At 44.4% G+C, this 15076-nt stretch overlaps 1 protein-coding gene across 2 annotated transcripts in view; it reads left to right on the forward strand.

The window, feature by feature from the left end:
• Positions 1 to 15076, forward strand: part of tspan4a (tetraspanin 4a) — a gene marked incomplete at its 5' end in the record, with an annotated part of 243364 nt that overhangs the window by 224713 nt on the left and 3575 nt on the right. For both annotated transcript variants that reach the window (XM_080502307.1, XM_080502306.1), the window contains one exon: positions 10900 to 10983. In XM_080502307.1, coding sequence (XP_080358433.1) covers positions 10900 to 10983 — 84 coding nt within the window. The remainder of the gene's footprint in view (positions 1 to 10899; positions 10984 to 15076) is intronic.

Consider the following 15076-nt stretch of genomic DNA (forward strand, 5'->3'; position numbering starts at 1 on the left):
CAAACAAGAGAATTGAGAGATTTGTATTCATCATTACCGATATTGAATTAATCGCTCCTGTCCAGAAGGACTTGACTGTTTGTGCTGCTAATGTTTTCAATCGTTTCGTAATTAGTGTCATACTTCTCCTGTTTAGCAGTCGTCCCCTGCCTGGAATCCCGAGTTTGGATCTTTTTTCATCTTCACATGTTTAGAGAAGTGAATTGAGGTCTTGGGTTCTCTTTGAATGGAAATGTGGCAAAAATAGGTTTTGTGGAAAAGACAGAAGACGCAGCAATGCAGAGTGGAAGAGCGACATGTACATATGTTAAAGAAAAATGAACAAAAGAGAATATTAGAAGCAATTGGGGCCTGATTCATTCAGGTCTTGAGTACCACCAGCTGAATTAAATTGCTCTCTCACGCAGTGGTTTCAGACCGAGTGCAGGTGATTTATGAAGAAAAACTTCCGGAGTTACAGTGAAAGAATCAAAGCAGCTCCAGGTAACATTGATCCTCTATAGAGCTGCAGGAAGGGACCTATTAAAGAGCCATTGAGAAGTTACATCAGTAATAATACTTCTTTCCCAAAAGTTTTGAATGTACTTTAGGTTATTACAATAAATGGTCTATGGATTTCACTTGTATGGTTCCTAACACCATTGGTCACAATCACACATGGACTGGGAGTCATTCCACCCCGTTATTATTTCAATAGAGTCGGCGCAGCTACATACGTGAACACATCAACCACCTGCAATTAAAAGGTTCAAAATGCCTTCAAATAAAACATGAATAAAGTTCAACAGAGGATCAACATGCATTTTAAAACTTTTTAATTACGCATATAAACTCTGGTTTAAACCGGGAAAAAGTTAGGCAATAAAGCTTTCGGATCCTCGCGGTGTCGTGGAGGGAAAGCGAGTCTGATGGGCGTGTGATGAGAGCGTGTCTGTTGGCATTAGCGCTGAAAGCTGGACAAGCGCCTGCAGAGAAACCAGAAGTGCACATGCCACATCATTTCCTGGGGTTCGCCAACGCGCATCGCCGGGAGCTTTGATAGATATTACTTGGACGCGATGCAAATGGTTCAATTTGCACGTGATTTAGTGAGAGAGGCGAAGTTGTTGCCGGAGAAGTAATTGAGTGTGTTGAGATAATAAGCGGGGGACAGACGGGAATAATTGCACATTCATTCTGAGGTGGAATCACTCCACCTTCCCGCGACCCGATGGGCGGCCTGGCTGCAACGCTCTGGCTCCGACGCTCCGGCTCCAACGGTCCGGCTCCAACGCTCCGGCTCCAACGCTCCGGCTCCAACGGTCCAGCTCCGAACGCTTCGGCTCCAAAAGCTCCGGCTCCAACGCTCCGGCTCTGACACTCCAGTTCCGAACGCTCCCTTTCAAACGCTCCGGCTCCAACACTCCAGCTCCGAATGCTCCAGTTATGATGCTTCGTTTCCAAACGCTCCGGCTCTGGACGCTCTGGCACCGACCCTCCGGCTCTGAATGCTCGAGCTCCAATGCTCCGGATCCGAACGCTCAGGACCCGAATGCTCTGGCTCCGACGCTCCGGCTCCGAATGCTCCAGCTCCAACGCTCCAGCTCCGAATGCTCCGGTTCTGACGCTCCAGCTCCGAATGCTCCGGTTCCGAACGCTCCGGCTCCAACACTCCAGCTCGAATGCTCCGACTCCGAACGCTCCGGTTCTGACACTCCGGCTCCGAACGCTCTGGCTCCGAATGCTTGAGCTCCAACGCTCCGGCTCCAAACACTCCGGCTCCGAATGCTTCGGTTCTGACGCTCCGGTTCCAAACGGTCCGGCTCCAACACTCCAGCTTCGAATGCTCCGTTTCCAAACGCTGCGACTTCGAACGCTCCAGCTTTGAACACTCTGGCTTCGAACGCTCCGGCTCTGACACTCCGTTTCGAACGCTCCGGCTCCAAACGCTCCAGTTCCTGCAGAGAAGCAGCCGCCCGACACTCCTTCATCCACTTGTCGTCATCAAACTCACCTACCCCCCCCTCTTCTTCTCCAACCACTGGAATGTCTGCCTGGAATTGCCAAACTCATCTTGAAAATTCTCTTTCTTCCCAAAGTCTCAGAGGAAGAGGGTTTTATTGAGCTGCTGTCTCTCCCGCTGCACGGCTCCATCTTTAAACATTCTGCTCTGGTTTCAGCGGCTCCATTGGACACAATCAGTCCTGTTGACTAATGATCTCCTCTTGGCAGCTGATGCATCAAATCCGGCCTTCCGCCATGTTTTATCTCAGGCTTTGACACAGCACACCAGGGCTTGTTTTTGGGTTTTTTTTCCTCCAGAGCAGTGAGGGCAACATCAAAACTTTTAACAAAGAATCTACTCAGAATTCATTACGCTCATTTAAGGGGGAGTTTTTGAAAATATTCAGAAAGCCCAAATGTCTAAATATGTCAATGTGATGGACGCGGGAGGACTCCCGTCTCCTGCGTCCCGTCTTAAACAGCAGTGTGAGAAGTTCTGCTGAGACGAACGACACAAAGGGACATAAAACATGAAGGAATAACAGGTTTCTGATGGCAGAAGGGTCTTAAACAAATTCATTTTATACTACAACATGTCAAAAGGGAAAATAAGTCTGTAAACTCATTTACAGATAAACAAAACCGTTTTACTCCTCCTGCAGTTGCCGTTTGCAGATACTCCATCCCTTCATTTTTATCACACTAAACACACAACTGAGTGCAGCGAACACAAATGGGCTCAAGAATACAAAGAATGTCAATTTATAACTGTGTTTAATGTGAGGTTTATTCCTTTGTCTTTGTTACTTACTCACAGATACGGCGCCGGCGCTGTGAATAAACACATCTGAATAGATGTAGTGTGTTTATGTTTCTACTCCTTCACACCCAGGCAGTATCGCCTTTTCAAAGAGATCATGACAGATTTCTCTTCTCTCTATAGTCTTGCTGAATATACTTGAATGTTCTATATTATGGTGTAAAACCCTTTTTGTTTCTCAAATGATTGGCATTTTTGGGAATTAATGGATTCGGCACATTTCAAATTAACAAACCGATTATGTAACAGGCGCTGTTAAAACACCTTTTCTCATCTTCTTCCAGGGAACAACAAGCGTAACAGTCATATTTTAATATTGGCGCCCAACAGCCACCAGACGTAATCTCATGATGTGGAAAAATTCCAAGGGACAAAGCTTTTCTTGCTTAGTTTCCTCATTGAGCATTTGAAAGCTGAGGTGCTTGATAAATGGGCCAAACCTTAACAAACAGCAAGGAGCTTTTAATTCCAATGTGTGCCCCTTGCTTCGCGCTCTGCCTCCGCGACTCCTGGGTGAACCTGCGTTCACTTTCTGCCTCGCTGCTCCCGCAAGCTGCTGGCACCAAATAACTCAACTTCATTTTCTGCATTTAGACGCGTCGACTCTTCTGGGCTTTGAAGTCTGTCCTGCCCACCTCTTTCTTTACGTTTCCTCTCCAAGCTGCAATTCACAACACATGAGGGACTCGGCTTTTTACTGCACGTCTCCCATCTCGACGTCCCGTCCAACAGGGCATCAAATATCCAAGGAAACCAAGGAAATGTTCACCTCAATAATTTGTGACCTCAATTTTGTGTTGAATTTGCATTTTAAACATCAGTTTGGTAATATTATAGAGGGAAAAAAAGGCATAAATTATAATATGTGGCACAGAAATTAGGATTTAAACAGAAAATGTTCACGCAAAATGCATTATTTGCACTAGTAAAATGTCTTTAATTGATAAATATTTATAAAATGTCACAGCCTTGAATCAAGAAAATGTGTGCAAAATGCAGTAAAAACCCTTTGTTAAATGTTTCAATTGGAATTAGAATAAAATAAATGCATTAAATGTGCATGTAAAGCAATGATCGGTACAGAATTAAAGTCTCAAACGGATAAAATGTGTAATAATTAGCATTACTATATTGTGAATACACAAAATATAAACAGAAGAAATGAGTATGTAAAGCAATGATTGGTAGAGAAATAAAGTAAATAAGCAAATAAAATCAAAATAAATGACGGATGTCGTCTCCCCTCTTCAGTTTACAACGGATGATTGTAAGTGAGCCTCATGATTACTCGTCTTTTGTCTGCTACCGGCAGAAAAAGCCCATTAGAGAAACTCCAAGCCTAAAACGACGAGACGACGAGAGAGAGAGAGAGAGAGAGAGAGCTGCCGTTTGACAGCGGAGTTGTAATCTTCCCTTCCTTTAGAGGTTAGTAAATAAAGCAAATCTTCAACAGACCTCGGTTTCCCCTGCAAAGAGCAGAGCTTAAAAACGCCGGCCCCGGCGGTCACAGGTGCGGAGCCGTTACTTCAGCTAACGGCGGCTCGATTCTGCTCATCCATTGAGCGGCGGAAAGGCCAAAGCGTGGTCAAACCGCAGCCGTTTCCAATTCCAAGAAATCAAACGTGTAACCTTTTAGAAAGCTGCTTTTTTTTTTTTTTTTGCCCCCCCATCACTGCTCCCGGAGTCACGTTCCGCACAAACCAATGAGTGATTCCTCTAAGTTATGCACTCCTTCAGGTGACACCTCGATGGCCTTCACGTAGATTCCAGCGGTCCCCGCTGCGGCGAGAGACATTTTGACAACTAATTAATCCGGGTTGTTTTGTGCTCGGAGGTGTGCACATCAGGGATTCACAATAACGGGTAATACCTAGGGGTGGGCGATATACATCGTTTACGATAATATCGTCATTGTTGTTTTAACGATGTGCAAATTTACGTTATCGAGTGTGCAAATGACTTCACTAAAACAACTAAAAACACACGTTGAGACCCCACACATTCACTGAACAAGAGCTACGTAACTTGCGTTAAAGCAGCAAACCGCAGCAGGTCACATGATCTCTCACTGGCGTGTTCCCGGCAGGTTAGCGTGCCTCTAAACATAAACATTTGAAAGACAACATGGACACGCCGCCCGCGGATGCTCCAACTTCAGAAGATTTAATTCCAAAGACGTGGATCGACTTCAGTTGCATGGAAGTACTTTGGCTTTGAAAAGACTGATGCTACCCAAAAGACCGTGATCTGCAAAGTTTGTCGAAAAGCCGTTGCCGCTAAATGCAGCTCGACAACCAACCTGTTTCACCACTTGCGGACCAACCACACGAAGGAATACGAAGAATGTCAAAAGCTAGCTGCCAAAGAAAAACCTAAGTCGGCGAAGGTAACGCTACCTGCTGCACGACACAGCCAACAAACGTTAGCGGACTCAATCAACAGAAAACTGCCTTATGACAAAAAAAAGCACCCGATGGCGAGACGTAACAAATGCTATCACCAATTATATAGCAAATGGTGCCGATTCAGGTGGTGCATTTTTCCTTTAAAACGTTGTGTCCATTAATATCATCCACTAGAAACAATTAATGAGCTATAACTCAGGCTGTTAAAAACACACATTTAAAGAATATCGTCTAATTATCGTCATCGTCAAAATCCCCCAAAATATCGAGATATTATTTTTTGTCCATATCGCACACCCCTAGTAATACCTGTGCGTACGCTGCCTCGGCAAACACGCCACATCTGTGAGGAATCCTCGCGTTCGGTATGTAAATAATGTCCACTTAAATTGAATTTCCTGACCTTCTATTTTTGAGATTAAACGCAGAAGTGCTCCAGCGATTTCTCCCCTGAGCTCGAAGTGGCGAACAGGAAGCCGTCCAGAGCCACGGAGAGGGTCACGTTTCTCAATTGTTCGGTAAAGAGTTGAGCAATTAGCACAGCGGGAGCGAAGCCTGATCCGTGCTGCAGACGGGCTTTATTCTGGGGGAGAAAAGAAAAAAAAAAAAAAAAAGAAATGAAGAGAAAAGAAAAGAATTGAAACCTCTTCAGGCTTCTTATTGATTTGGAGCAGAAGCGAGAGCAGAGCTGACGCAGTGTGGAAGCCTGCAGACGTTGGAGGATCAGCTGTGTCGGTCTGTGTGGGCTGCTGGTGGAGAGTTTCAGGTCACGTTCACACGTACCGGAGTTTTTACAAAAATGGACTTTTCCACTCTACCTTAAAAAAAAAAAGAAAAAAGTCTTTATTTACACGGACCGCATATACAGCTGGTTCAGAGATGCTATGAGCCACCAAACCTGCAGGGGGCAGTGTAGCGGGAAGCATGAAGCCATGATAGCCAATCAGAATCCTGGAAAAAAACCACTGTTACTAATTCTGACGTAAATATCTGCCTGCCCTCCTTTAGATGTAAACAGAGACACGAATATTATCCATATATTTTTTCAGGAATCATCATTTGATTGTGTAAAAGTGCCCAAACACAGAGAAATATCAGTTTTTTTTCAAATACCCGGGTGTAACCGTGGCCTAAGTGAAGCTGTGTGAAGACTTTGTTCTGGATTTGTTGTTTTAGTGAAACTCCTGTGATGGACGTGAGTTCGCATTCTGGAAAAGTGACTTTAACTTTGCATGAAGCAAGAAAAAGTCAAGGTTTCATTAAAAAAAGAATTATTGTTGAGCACAAGGTGCTTCAAACGAACCCAGAAAACATCTGTAATGGGGATGAAGGGTGGCTGATGTTTGATTTTTGGCAACAACATGAGCAGAAGGTCTTTTAATTCCTGGAAGTTGCGACGTGGTACTTCCAGTGAAAATGGAAAACTTGTGTTTTGTGTCCGTTTACACCACAACGCTGCTCAGAGCCACTGACACTTTTTGAAAACGGCTCCCGAAGTGGAACGTTCATAAAAATTCCTCCGAATCTGTCTCCGTCTCCATGGAAACGGAGAACAATGCGACAACAAGCGAAGGGGGACGTAACGACGCATCGCCAGACGGGTGAAAAGTCACACAAACGTCTGATGGATTAAATTGCTGGACTAAAAAAAAAAAAAAAAGCAACACAAGATGAGTTGTGTTTCCCTCAGGTGGTTTCACAATACAGGAAGTTCCTTCTCGTTTGAAATCGAAGGTGCGGCAGCATTTTGGCTTTCCGAGAAAATATTGCGCAAGACCAAAACAATGTGTAAATATCGCCAGTCAAGACGAACAGACCGGGGGGGTCTCGGGCCAATAGGACGGTGACGATGATCCCAAAAGACCAGGACAAACCCGGCTGAGGAGCGTCGGCAGAGTCGACACCCGGCACAAACCATTCCATCACCGTCCAGCTCCGGGAAAAGGTCGTGACTCCGAACGAGAGACACGACGGCTTCTGCGGTTTCCACTTGTCAACATCATGCCGCTATCAAGTCTCTTCATCTGCTACCTGCTCCGCTCAGCGCCAGACGTCCTGCGGGCTTCAGTCTTAACTGAGAGGAAGAGAATCTGACGCCGAGAGCAGCCGCGGGAAAAAAACCCAAAGCAGCGGTGGATCAGACAGCAGAGCACCGACACGGTCGTTTGACTCTGCGGAGGGAAGCCACAGCCACACTGAAAGTGACGTTTTCTCTCTGTGTGGAAACGTGTCGGTCCGAGGCTGCAGTCGTTCGGATGTGAGCGGAGATGCAGGGAATCTGTGGCTTCTGGACAAACACAAGGTCGGCGGAAGGACAGAGCCTGTGGAGCTCCGCGGGTTCATCGACGTAAAACGTCGCCACCGACTGGTGGAGTTCCGGCGACGATGGGGGATTGAGGGCAGTCTCAGGTCGGGGTCTCTGTATTTGCTGCTATTCGAGAGGCTTCTTTCTCCAAAATGTCGGGACCATGAGCTCTGCAAGGTTCTGGCTTCTCACCACGGGGCGGATCACTGCAATAGGAGGTTTTATTTGATTAATTTTAAAGCAGTAAATTCGCAGCAGATTTGATGCCACTCCTCACAAAGCTGCAGTTAATTGCCTTCAAACTTTGCATCCGACTGGGAGGGAAACTTTTTACCAAAGAGCCACAAAGAAATTATCACGGCTGCCGAGCACCGAGACACAAGCCGGCTTGAGTTTTGCTCAATAAAAATTATCTCTTGATAAAAAAAAAAAACTTTTTTTTTTTCATGATGTGATTTTTTTTTTACGAGCTTCTACTGCTCTGAATTTCAAGTTCCGTAAATAACTAAATGAAAACTCCCATTTTGCATTCATTCTTTCACGTGAGACAACAATCACTACCTCTGAGCTGCCAGACAACCCGTAATGTGATAACGGCCATTTCAGACGTAATAAAGCCAAATATAACCTGTAATTTTCATTTAAATCAAGATTTGTCAGTGACGCCCTCAAGGCTGCTGAAGCAGAGCTAAAGGTCCTCATCTCTAATACACATAATATCCAGATGGTGTTGAATTAATACCAATTCTTGGCTTTGCCACAGTAAAAAAAAAACCAAAATGCATAGACTCCGTGCTTCAACTAACAGCAAGTTTCGGTTTACCAATCAGCTTTTCTGAGACGAGCTTTATGGCCGTCTGCGATGGACACGAGACTATAAAACTGTAAAGTTATGTATTTTCAGATACAGCTCTTGGGTCCGGGACGTTTTGTGGCTGGGCAGCAGTTTGATAAATAACACTGGAGCTGTCCTAAATCCTGCCTTACTGCATGAGTTTCCATATTGATCCAGCGCAGAAATATTCCTCCATGTGCCGAGGAGAATTTTTTTTTTTTTTTTCTGGCTGCAGACGTTTCCAGCAGCAGTGAAATGTGGAGAAGATTGTGTTTGGATTTCTCTGGCTCTGACTCAGCTTGTTCATGTAAGAAGATTTGAAAAAAAAAAAAAAAGGAATACTGCAATCAGGGAGGCACGTCTGCAGAAATGAATAATTTAATTAGTGTAGCTGGCTATGATAGTACTTCTCCCCCTCTCTACAGTATGTGTCGGGAAGTTTCATCTCCAGTGTATCCTTGGTAATCAAACGCAGGCTTTCGGCAAATATATTCGCTCCGCGGTTCTCAACACAAATAACACTTCCCTCCCTTCAAATGTCAGCTTTCAGCCACTCTGGGAAAGCCACTTTCACCGGTTTGACGATTCATCTCCATTCCATCTCGTGCTTCCATCCCTGACCTGGCAGGGCATTGCACCATTCCTTCTATCAGTAATAATTATCCTCCTTCCTCTCTCTCTCTCTCTCTCTCTCTATCCCTCTCTCTATCCCTCTCTGCCCACCGGCTCAGCAACACTTTACAGCTTCTCAAGAAGTTTCGTTAAAACGGGCGAATCGTTGGGGGAAGATTTTATTTGTCAAGTTGCCTCAGAATACATTGGAGCAACGTCAGACATGAAAAATTCAGCCCGTTCTAAATGATGCCTCCAGTGAGTGTGTGTGTGTGTGTGTGTGTGTGTGTGTGTGTGTGTGTGTGTGTGTGTGTGTGTGTGTGTGTGTGTGCCCCCGTCCTCACATTGCGACTGAAGAAAGAAAGGAAGTGGGATGAAGACGTGGCCGTGAGGAATCTTCAATCCACACAATATTTCTCCGCACTGGAGAGGAGAACTCGTCTAAACGACGTTCTTTAACCTTTACGGGGCCAAGCAGCAACATTTCAGCGCTTTTACACTTTTCTTGAAATCAGACCATTATAAGAACAATTAACTAGCGCTTCGCCGACACCAAGCATGAGTACCAACCTTTAGGTACGTGTCGATACAGAGTACTTATGAAATGCCATGAAGCCGAATTCATACTCAATTATCAAACGATATACAAAGGCTCTGCCTTGTTAATGTCATAATAACTTTAAAAATGTTTGTTTGGTTTGTTGAACTATTTTCACCAGAATTCTTCCATGTCGCCATTTCAGCCTCACTAGCAGACATTACATTACATTACATTACATTACATTACATTACGTTACATTACATTACATTCTTCCCAGTGCTCTTCCTCCATGTTGGCGTCGGTCATACTCAGAACCAATAACTTTGGATATGTTAATTGTTATCTTAAAGTCCTAGTGAAATGAAAATTCCACCTCCAAAACACTCTGGCTGTCGCTTCTAGGGACATTTTTTATGCTAACTGGCCCGAGGGTAAAATGTTAAAACACGGCAATCTGCGAGAAAATAGCCGATAAACAGCGGTATTTCCGCTGCTGGGCGGAGCTTCTGACAATAATAGAGTGATGTCACGAGTTGTGTTTATATTATGGAGGATCAGAGTTTTGACCACGAAGAGGCTGAATTTAACCATATTTCATCATCATCGTCATTTCAAACCCAGTGATTGATGAAGAAGACACAGAAGGTGGTTCTACTAGCCGCCTGAGCTAGCGGCTCCCGCTAGCCACGTGAGCTAGCAGCTGCCGCTAGCCATGCGAGCTAGCAGCTCCCGCTGCCTGTGCTCCTTTTCTCCTCTCGGGTCTCTTCCAGGCTCAATCTTTCATCAAGGCTCATAAAACGCCGACTATAACTTCAAAACACAGTTAAAACTTGGATATTTAAGAGGAAACAAGCCAATGTAAACACAACAGATGGAGATCTGCACAACTCTTGACGTTACGAAGAAGGATACTGGAGACTCAAAATTCAAATAACTTTGTCGGAGGAACCTGACAAGTAGTACCCCAACTACTGTTTTTTGCAAAGTAGTGTTTTACATTTCACTCGGCCTTTAAGTGTTGTGAGCTGCCGTGTGGTACCGGAAATTGTTAGCGTTGAGTGCAAGTATTGATATCAGTACCGTATCAGTCCGAATGTGAAAGGTCGCCATCAATAGAGCTAACAAATGTTTTGGGACGCGTTCGATCCGCAGGCTCGGAGAAAACATCCAAACTCCAAATACCCGCAAGCTCTTTAATTCAATAAAGACCTAAATATAGTTGTTTTCGTTATATTAGTATCCATAATGCTTCAGGCAGACATGCTGGTCTGAAATGAGCTCTCTGGAAATGTGGAGAAAATAATGCAAGTTTCCCTCCCGACGAATGCACAGCTGGATACTGAAGCGAGCGCCGCGGGACATCGTGAGCTCATGCCTTCTGCCTGTTTGTCTCCTCAGCCGTGCTACGAGCGGGTAAAGGACTGGCTCAACGAGAACCTGGTCGCTCTCTGGATCTTTGCTCTATGCACGGCACTCACACAGGTAATTAAACGCCTTTTTTTGTTTTTTTTGTTTTGTTGTGTTCAGCTCATAATTGCTCAGCCCTTGGTTTCTGCAGACTCCCACTTGGAGATAAATGCAGCAAAGTCTGGCTCTGCACGCAGGCGTTGCATCCTCTAAAGGGCGGCGGTGAAAAGCAGAGACGAAATGTTGACTCCGTCTCGTCCGGCCTCACAACCCACAGAATTAAACTCCATCGTGGTGTCAAATCAACGAGACAGGACGGATCAGTCAACTGTCACACGCACTCACTCGCAGCTTTTTGAAAATGCTCTCGCGCCGTCTCCATGGCAACAGGAAAAGTGTCTGTGGAGTTGGCTGTTATTTTCAAAAGTTTTCTCAAATGAAAACGCCAAACGCAATGCGTTTTCACTTGAGACGTTGTCGTTAAGAGTCACTATTCGTCCTCAAGCACATGTTTTTGGACGGTTGGAAGGAAACAAGACTAATCTGAGAAAACCTCCGCACGCAGAGAGTTCCACACACCAAGAACTTCCCGATGTCCTGCAGTGACGTCTGAAAGCTGTGCGTGTGTTTACACAACGCAAACATTACTCAAACAGCTTCACATTTCCCACTCAACCTCATGACACTTTGTAAAGTAGTCATTACCAACATGCGTCATTACCAACATGCAGAGCAATTTATTATTCCCACATTATATATCAGAATATGACATTTCAGTAAAAAAAAAAAAAAAAAAAACCTGCTGCAGCTCTTAATGTTAATGAAAGCTTCAGTATTTTACTTCCCACGCAGTGTTTAAAGTGAAAATAGACACAAACAAATATGTCACTTCTGGAAATCAAGAACAACATCCAATGCAATTGAGTAATCATATATTTCTAACCCTTTAGAGCTTCAATTTAAGCTTATTTGACGGCAGATTCACTCAATCAGCAGATGATAACGCATTACACCTCCAACAGTTTCTGTTAAGAAAATAATCACACTTTTTTTTTCTCATTTTCAGGAACGAAAACAATAATAATATCAAATGAAATCACCACAAATTGATACGTCAGTGTTTTTATAGCCCCTGAGAAACGCAGGGGAGGTGCGAGGCTCCGACTTTCCATAAAAACTCTTATCGGCTTCCCAACCCGGTGAAACGTGACGTTCTCCTGCGACTCCGAGAGCAGAAAACATCGATCAGGCGACGCCGCCGGCTCCTTCTTAGCCGCCCGCTAGATTCAAAATGAAAACCAGGGGGGGAGATGTAATCGCGGCCACACTTGTCGCTGATGTCTGCGGTCTTACTCACAGCGTCAGGAAGGATTACACGCTGCACGCTTTGTTCTATTAATGCATGTTTGTAACGTTTACTAAATGAAAATAATTCCTTTCACAAAGGAAATGTTAAAAAAAAAACAAAACATGATTAGTTGAAGACGCCTGGAGCAGAAAACTTTTTCTCACAGAGGCGCACACGCACGCACACACACACACACACACACACACACACACAATCGTGTACAGAAGGCAGCGCCACAGACTGGAATGAAGGATTTCACATAAATTCCACTCTCGTTTCGGTTTTTTCTTTATTTCTGCCATTTTCACCCTCCTGGAGAAAAGTTTTTTCCTGTGACGAGCAACACTTTGTCGAGAAACGAACTTGTTCAATCTCAACCCACTGCTGCATTATTTCTTTATATTCTCATGGAATTCACCGCGAGCCAATTAAAAATGAACAACTAGACACATCTGACCCACCGGGGGAACTTTACTCTGGCGGTATGTGATCGGTGTACGTCACAGAAACGACTGAGGAATGAATTGATCCAATGATTTTTAACTAATTTAAACACTTTGCGTGATAGCACACTCACACATTGCTGCAGCGTTTCACACGCAGTTTTTGGTTGTTTTTTTTTACTGCATACTGAAGTTACATGAGGGTCACATCCCCATGCACACCATGTGAGGAAAAAACAAACACAAAAGTTGGAAAATCCAACTGTTCCAACAACATGTGTTGACTCCAAAATAATAACACGTCCTTATTAAACATTGCAGTAAAAACATACAAATAACTATGAAAAATGAAATGAAATTTAAAACTAGGTAAAAAAAATTCCATCTAAATTTTTGTAGTAAACAATCTCCTCTAATTTTGTATATGTTTATTTAACCGATACGACTTTCGCCCTATTTCAAGTCAAATTTGCCGTTTGGGCCTTTTTTGGGCGAAAACCGGACTTTGAAAGGCAAATAGCGGACTTCCTGTTGGAGTTAGGTCAAAAGTTAGAGTGCGTGAGTTGTAGAGCTCGACGAGACGAACAAATTTCGTGTTCATTGCATATGTGTACGATATTCTTACGGACCGTGGCGGGCGATTTAGTTTTTCTAGGGGGCGCTAGAGAGCCAATTTTGCACCGTGGGGGTAGGTTTTTACATTTTTATGAATTTTTCGCCAGTCTCTACGATCGTGCCACATTTGGTTAGTTTTTGAGTGTGTAGGGGGTGGGGGTGAAATTTGAGCCGATAGACGAATTTTAAAGTGCAAAAAACGTACCAAAAAATAATAATAAGAAAAAACATTACAAATACAATCTAGAATTTCGCCAGTAGGTAGCCATGAGAGTGACCGTATAACAAAAGGGCCCAGCCGTTGGCCGGGCCTCGGGCCCAGCCGTTGGCGAGGTCCCTAATAAATGATCTTCAACAAATTCATGTGCGTAAGTAAACAAATTAAAAAACTGGTACGGGTGAAATATGTTCCCGTAGGAGACCACATGTCGAACACCTTTCAGTGTTTTATTTTATAAAAGGTACATTTGGTGTGGAGACACCCCACATGCCAGATTTCCTCTCCAGTTCCTCCGACTGTACCGATTCTCCAGGATTACGTCGACTCAACTCAACTTTATTTATAAACCCTAACCCTAACCCTGACAAAGTGCTGTACATTGCAATAAAAATATAGAGGCAAAATAAAAACAATAAAAAAGTTAAAGCAATAAAAACAATCAGATGGTAAAACAATAAACAAAACGAAAGCACTAAAACCAGAGCAGAGTCTCACGCTGAGGTAAAAGCCAAAGAATAAAAATGGGTTTTAAGACGAGTTTTAAAAATGGACGTCGACGTGCAAATCACAAACTGCTGCCACGGTGTGACAGGAATTCCCAAAATAAAATGTAAAAACATGGCTGGTATTCACCGCAGTGTCCCACAGTGGAGTAAAACCAGTGTGTCACCACTGCAAGGTCAACAAGAAGGCCGTTGCTGGGCTAATCCCCCGCCGGAGGGCTTTATATTTTCTCACAAAGCCAGCTCTAAGGCAGCACACTTGGTACACTAGAGGGTGTTCCATGGGTCCTAGTAGATCATTATGTAGAATCTGAAAGGTCTTCTTCATAAGCTATGTCAAAATACGTCTCCAGAGCCCAAAAGGTGTTTTTTATGCACTTAGTGTCCCTGTGACCTGATATGCAAATGAGGTCATGGTCACCATGGTGCCCCTTCTCCCCAGGTGGAGTGTCCATGTGTGAAGTTTGGTGACTGTGGGCCCAGGAACTGCTGAGAAGTGAGGAGAAATGTTTATATGAAAATACATGTATTGTGCAACCATGACGAGCAAACTTCAGACCCTACCAATCTTCAAGGTCAAGGTCAGGTCACTTGGTGTACTGGAGGTTATCCCTGGAGTGTGTATCATGTGTGTATGAAATTTCAGAGCCCTAGCTCAAAAACCTAGGCCTCCAGAGCCCAAAATGTGTTTTTAAGCCCTTCGTGACCCTGTGACCTACTTAATATGCAAATTAGGTCAAGGTCACCCTGGTATCCCTTCCCCCTCTGAGATGTATCCACATGTGAAGTTTGGTCACTGTGGGCCCAGGGGTTGCCGAGATATAGGCAGAAACGTTCGAATGGACGTACGGACGTACGGAGACTGTTTCAAGATCCCCCTTCGGGGCCTATCAGCCACGGCGGGGGATAATAATGAAGGCGGAGCAGGATGGCCTCCAGCTCCAGCTGAGGCTCCGCCCCCCCGATGAAACACTGACGGAGAGCTCACCGGCGTTTTTCGCCAAACGTTAAACAAGCACTCTTGAGGAACTCCCAGATC

Source organism: Blennius ocellaris (assembly GCF_963422515.1).
Source record: "Blennius ocellaris genome assembly, chromosome: 1".
Taxonomy (NCBI): domain Eukaryota; kingdom Metazoa; phylum Chordata; class Actinopteri; order Blenniiformes; family Blenniidae; genus Blennius; species Blennius ocellaris.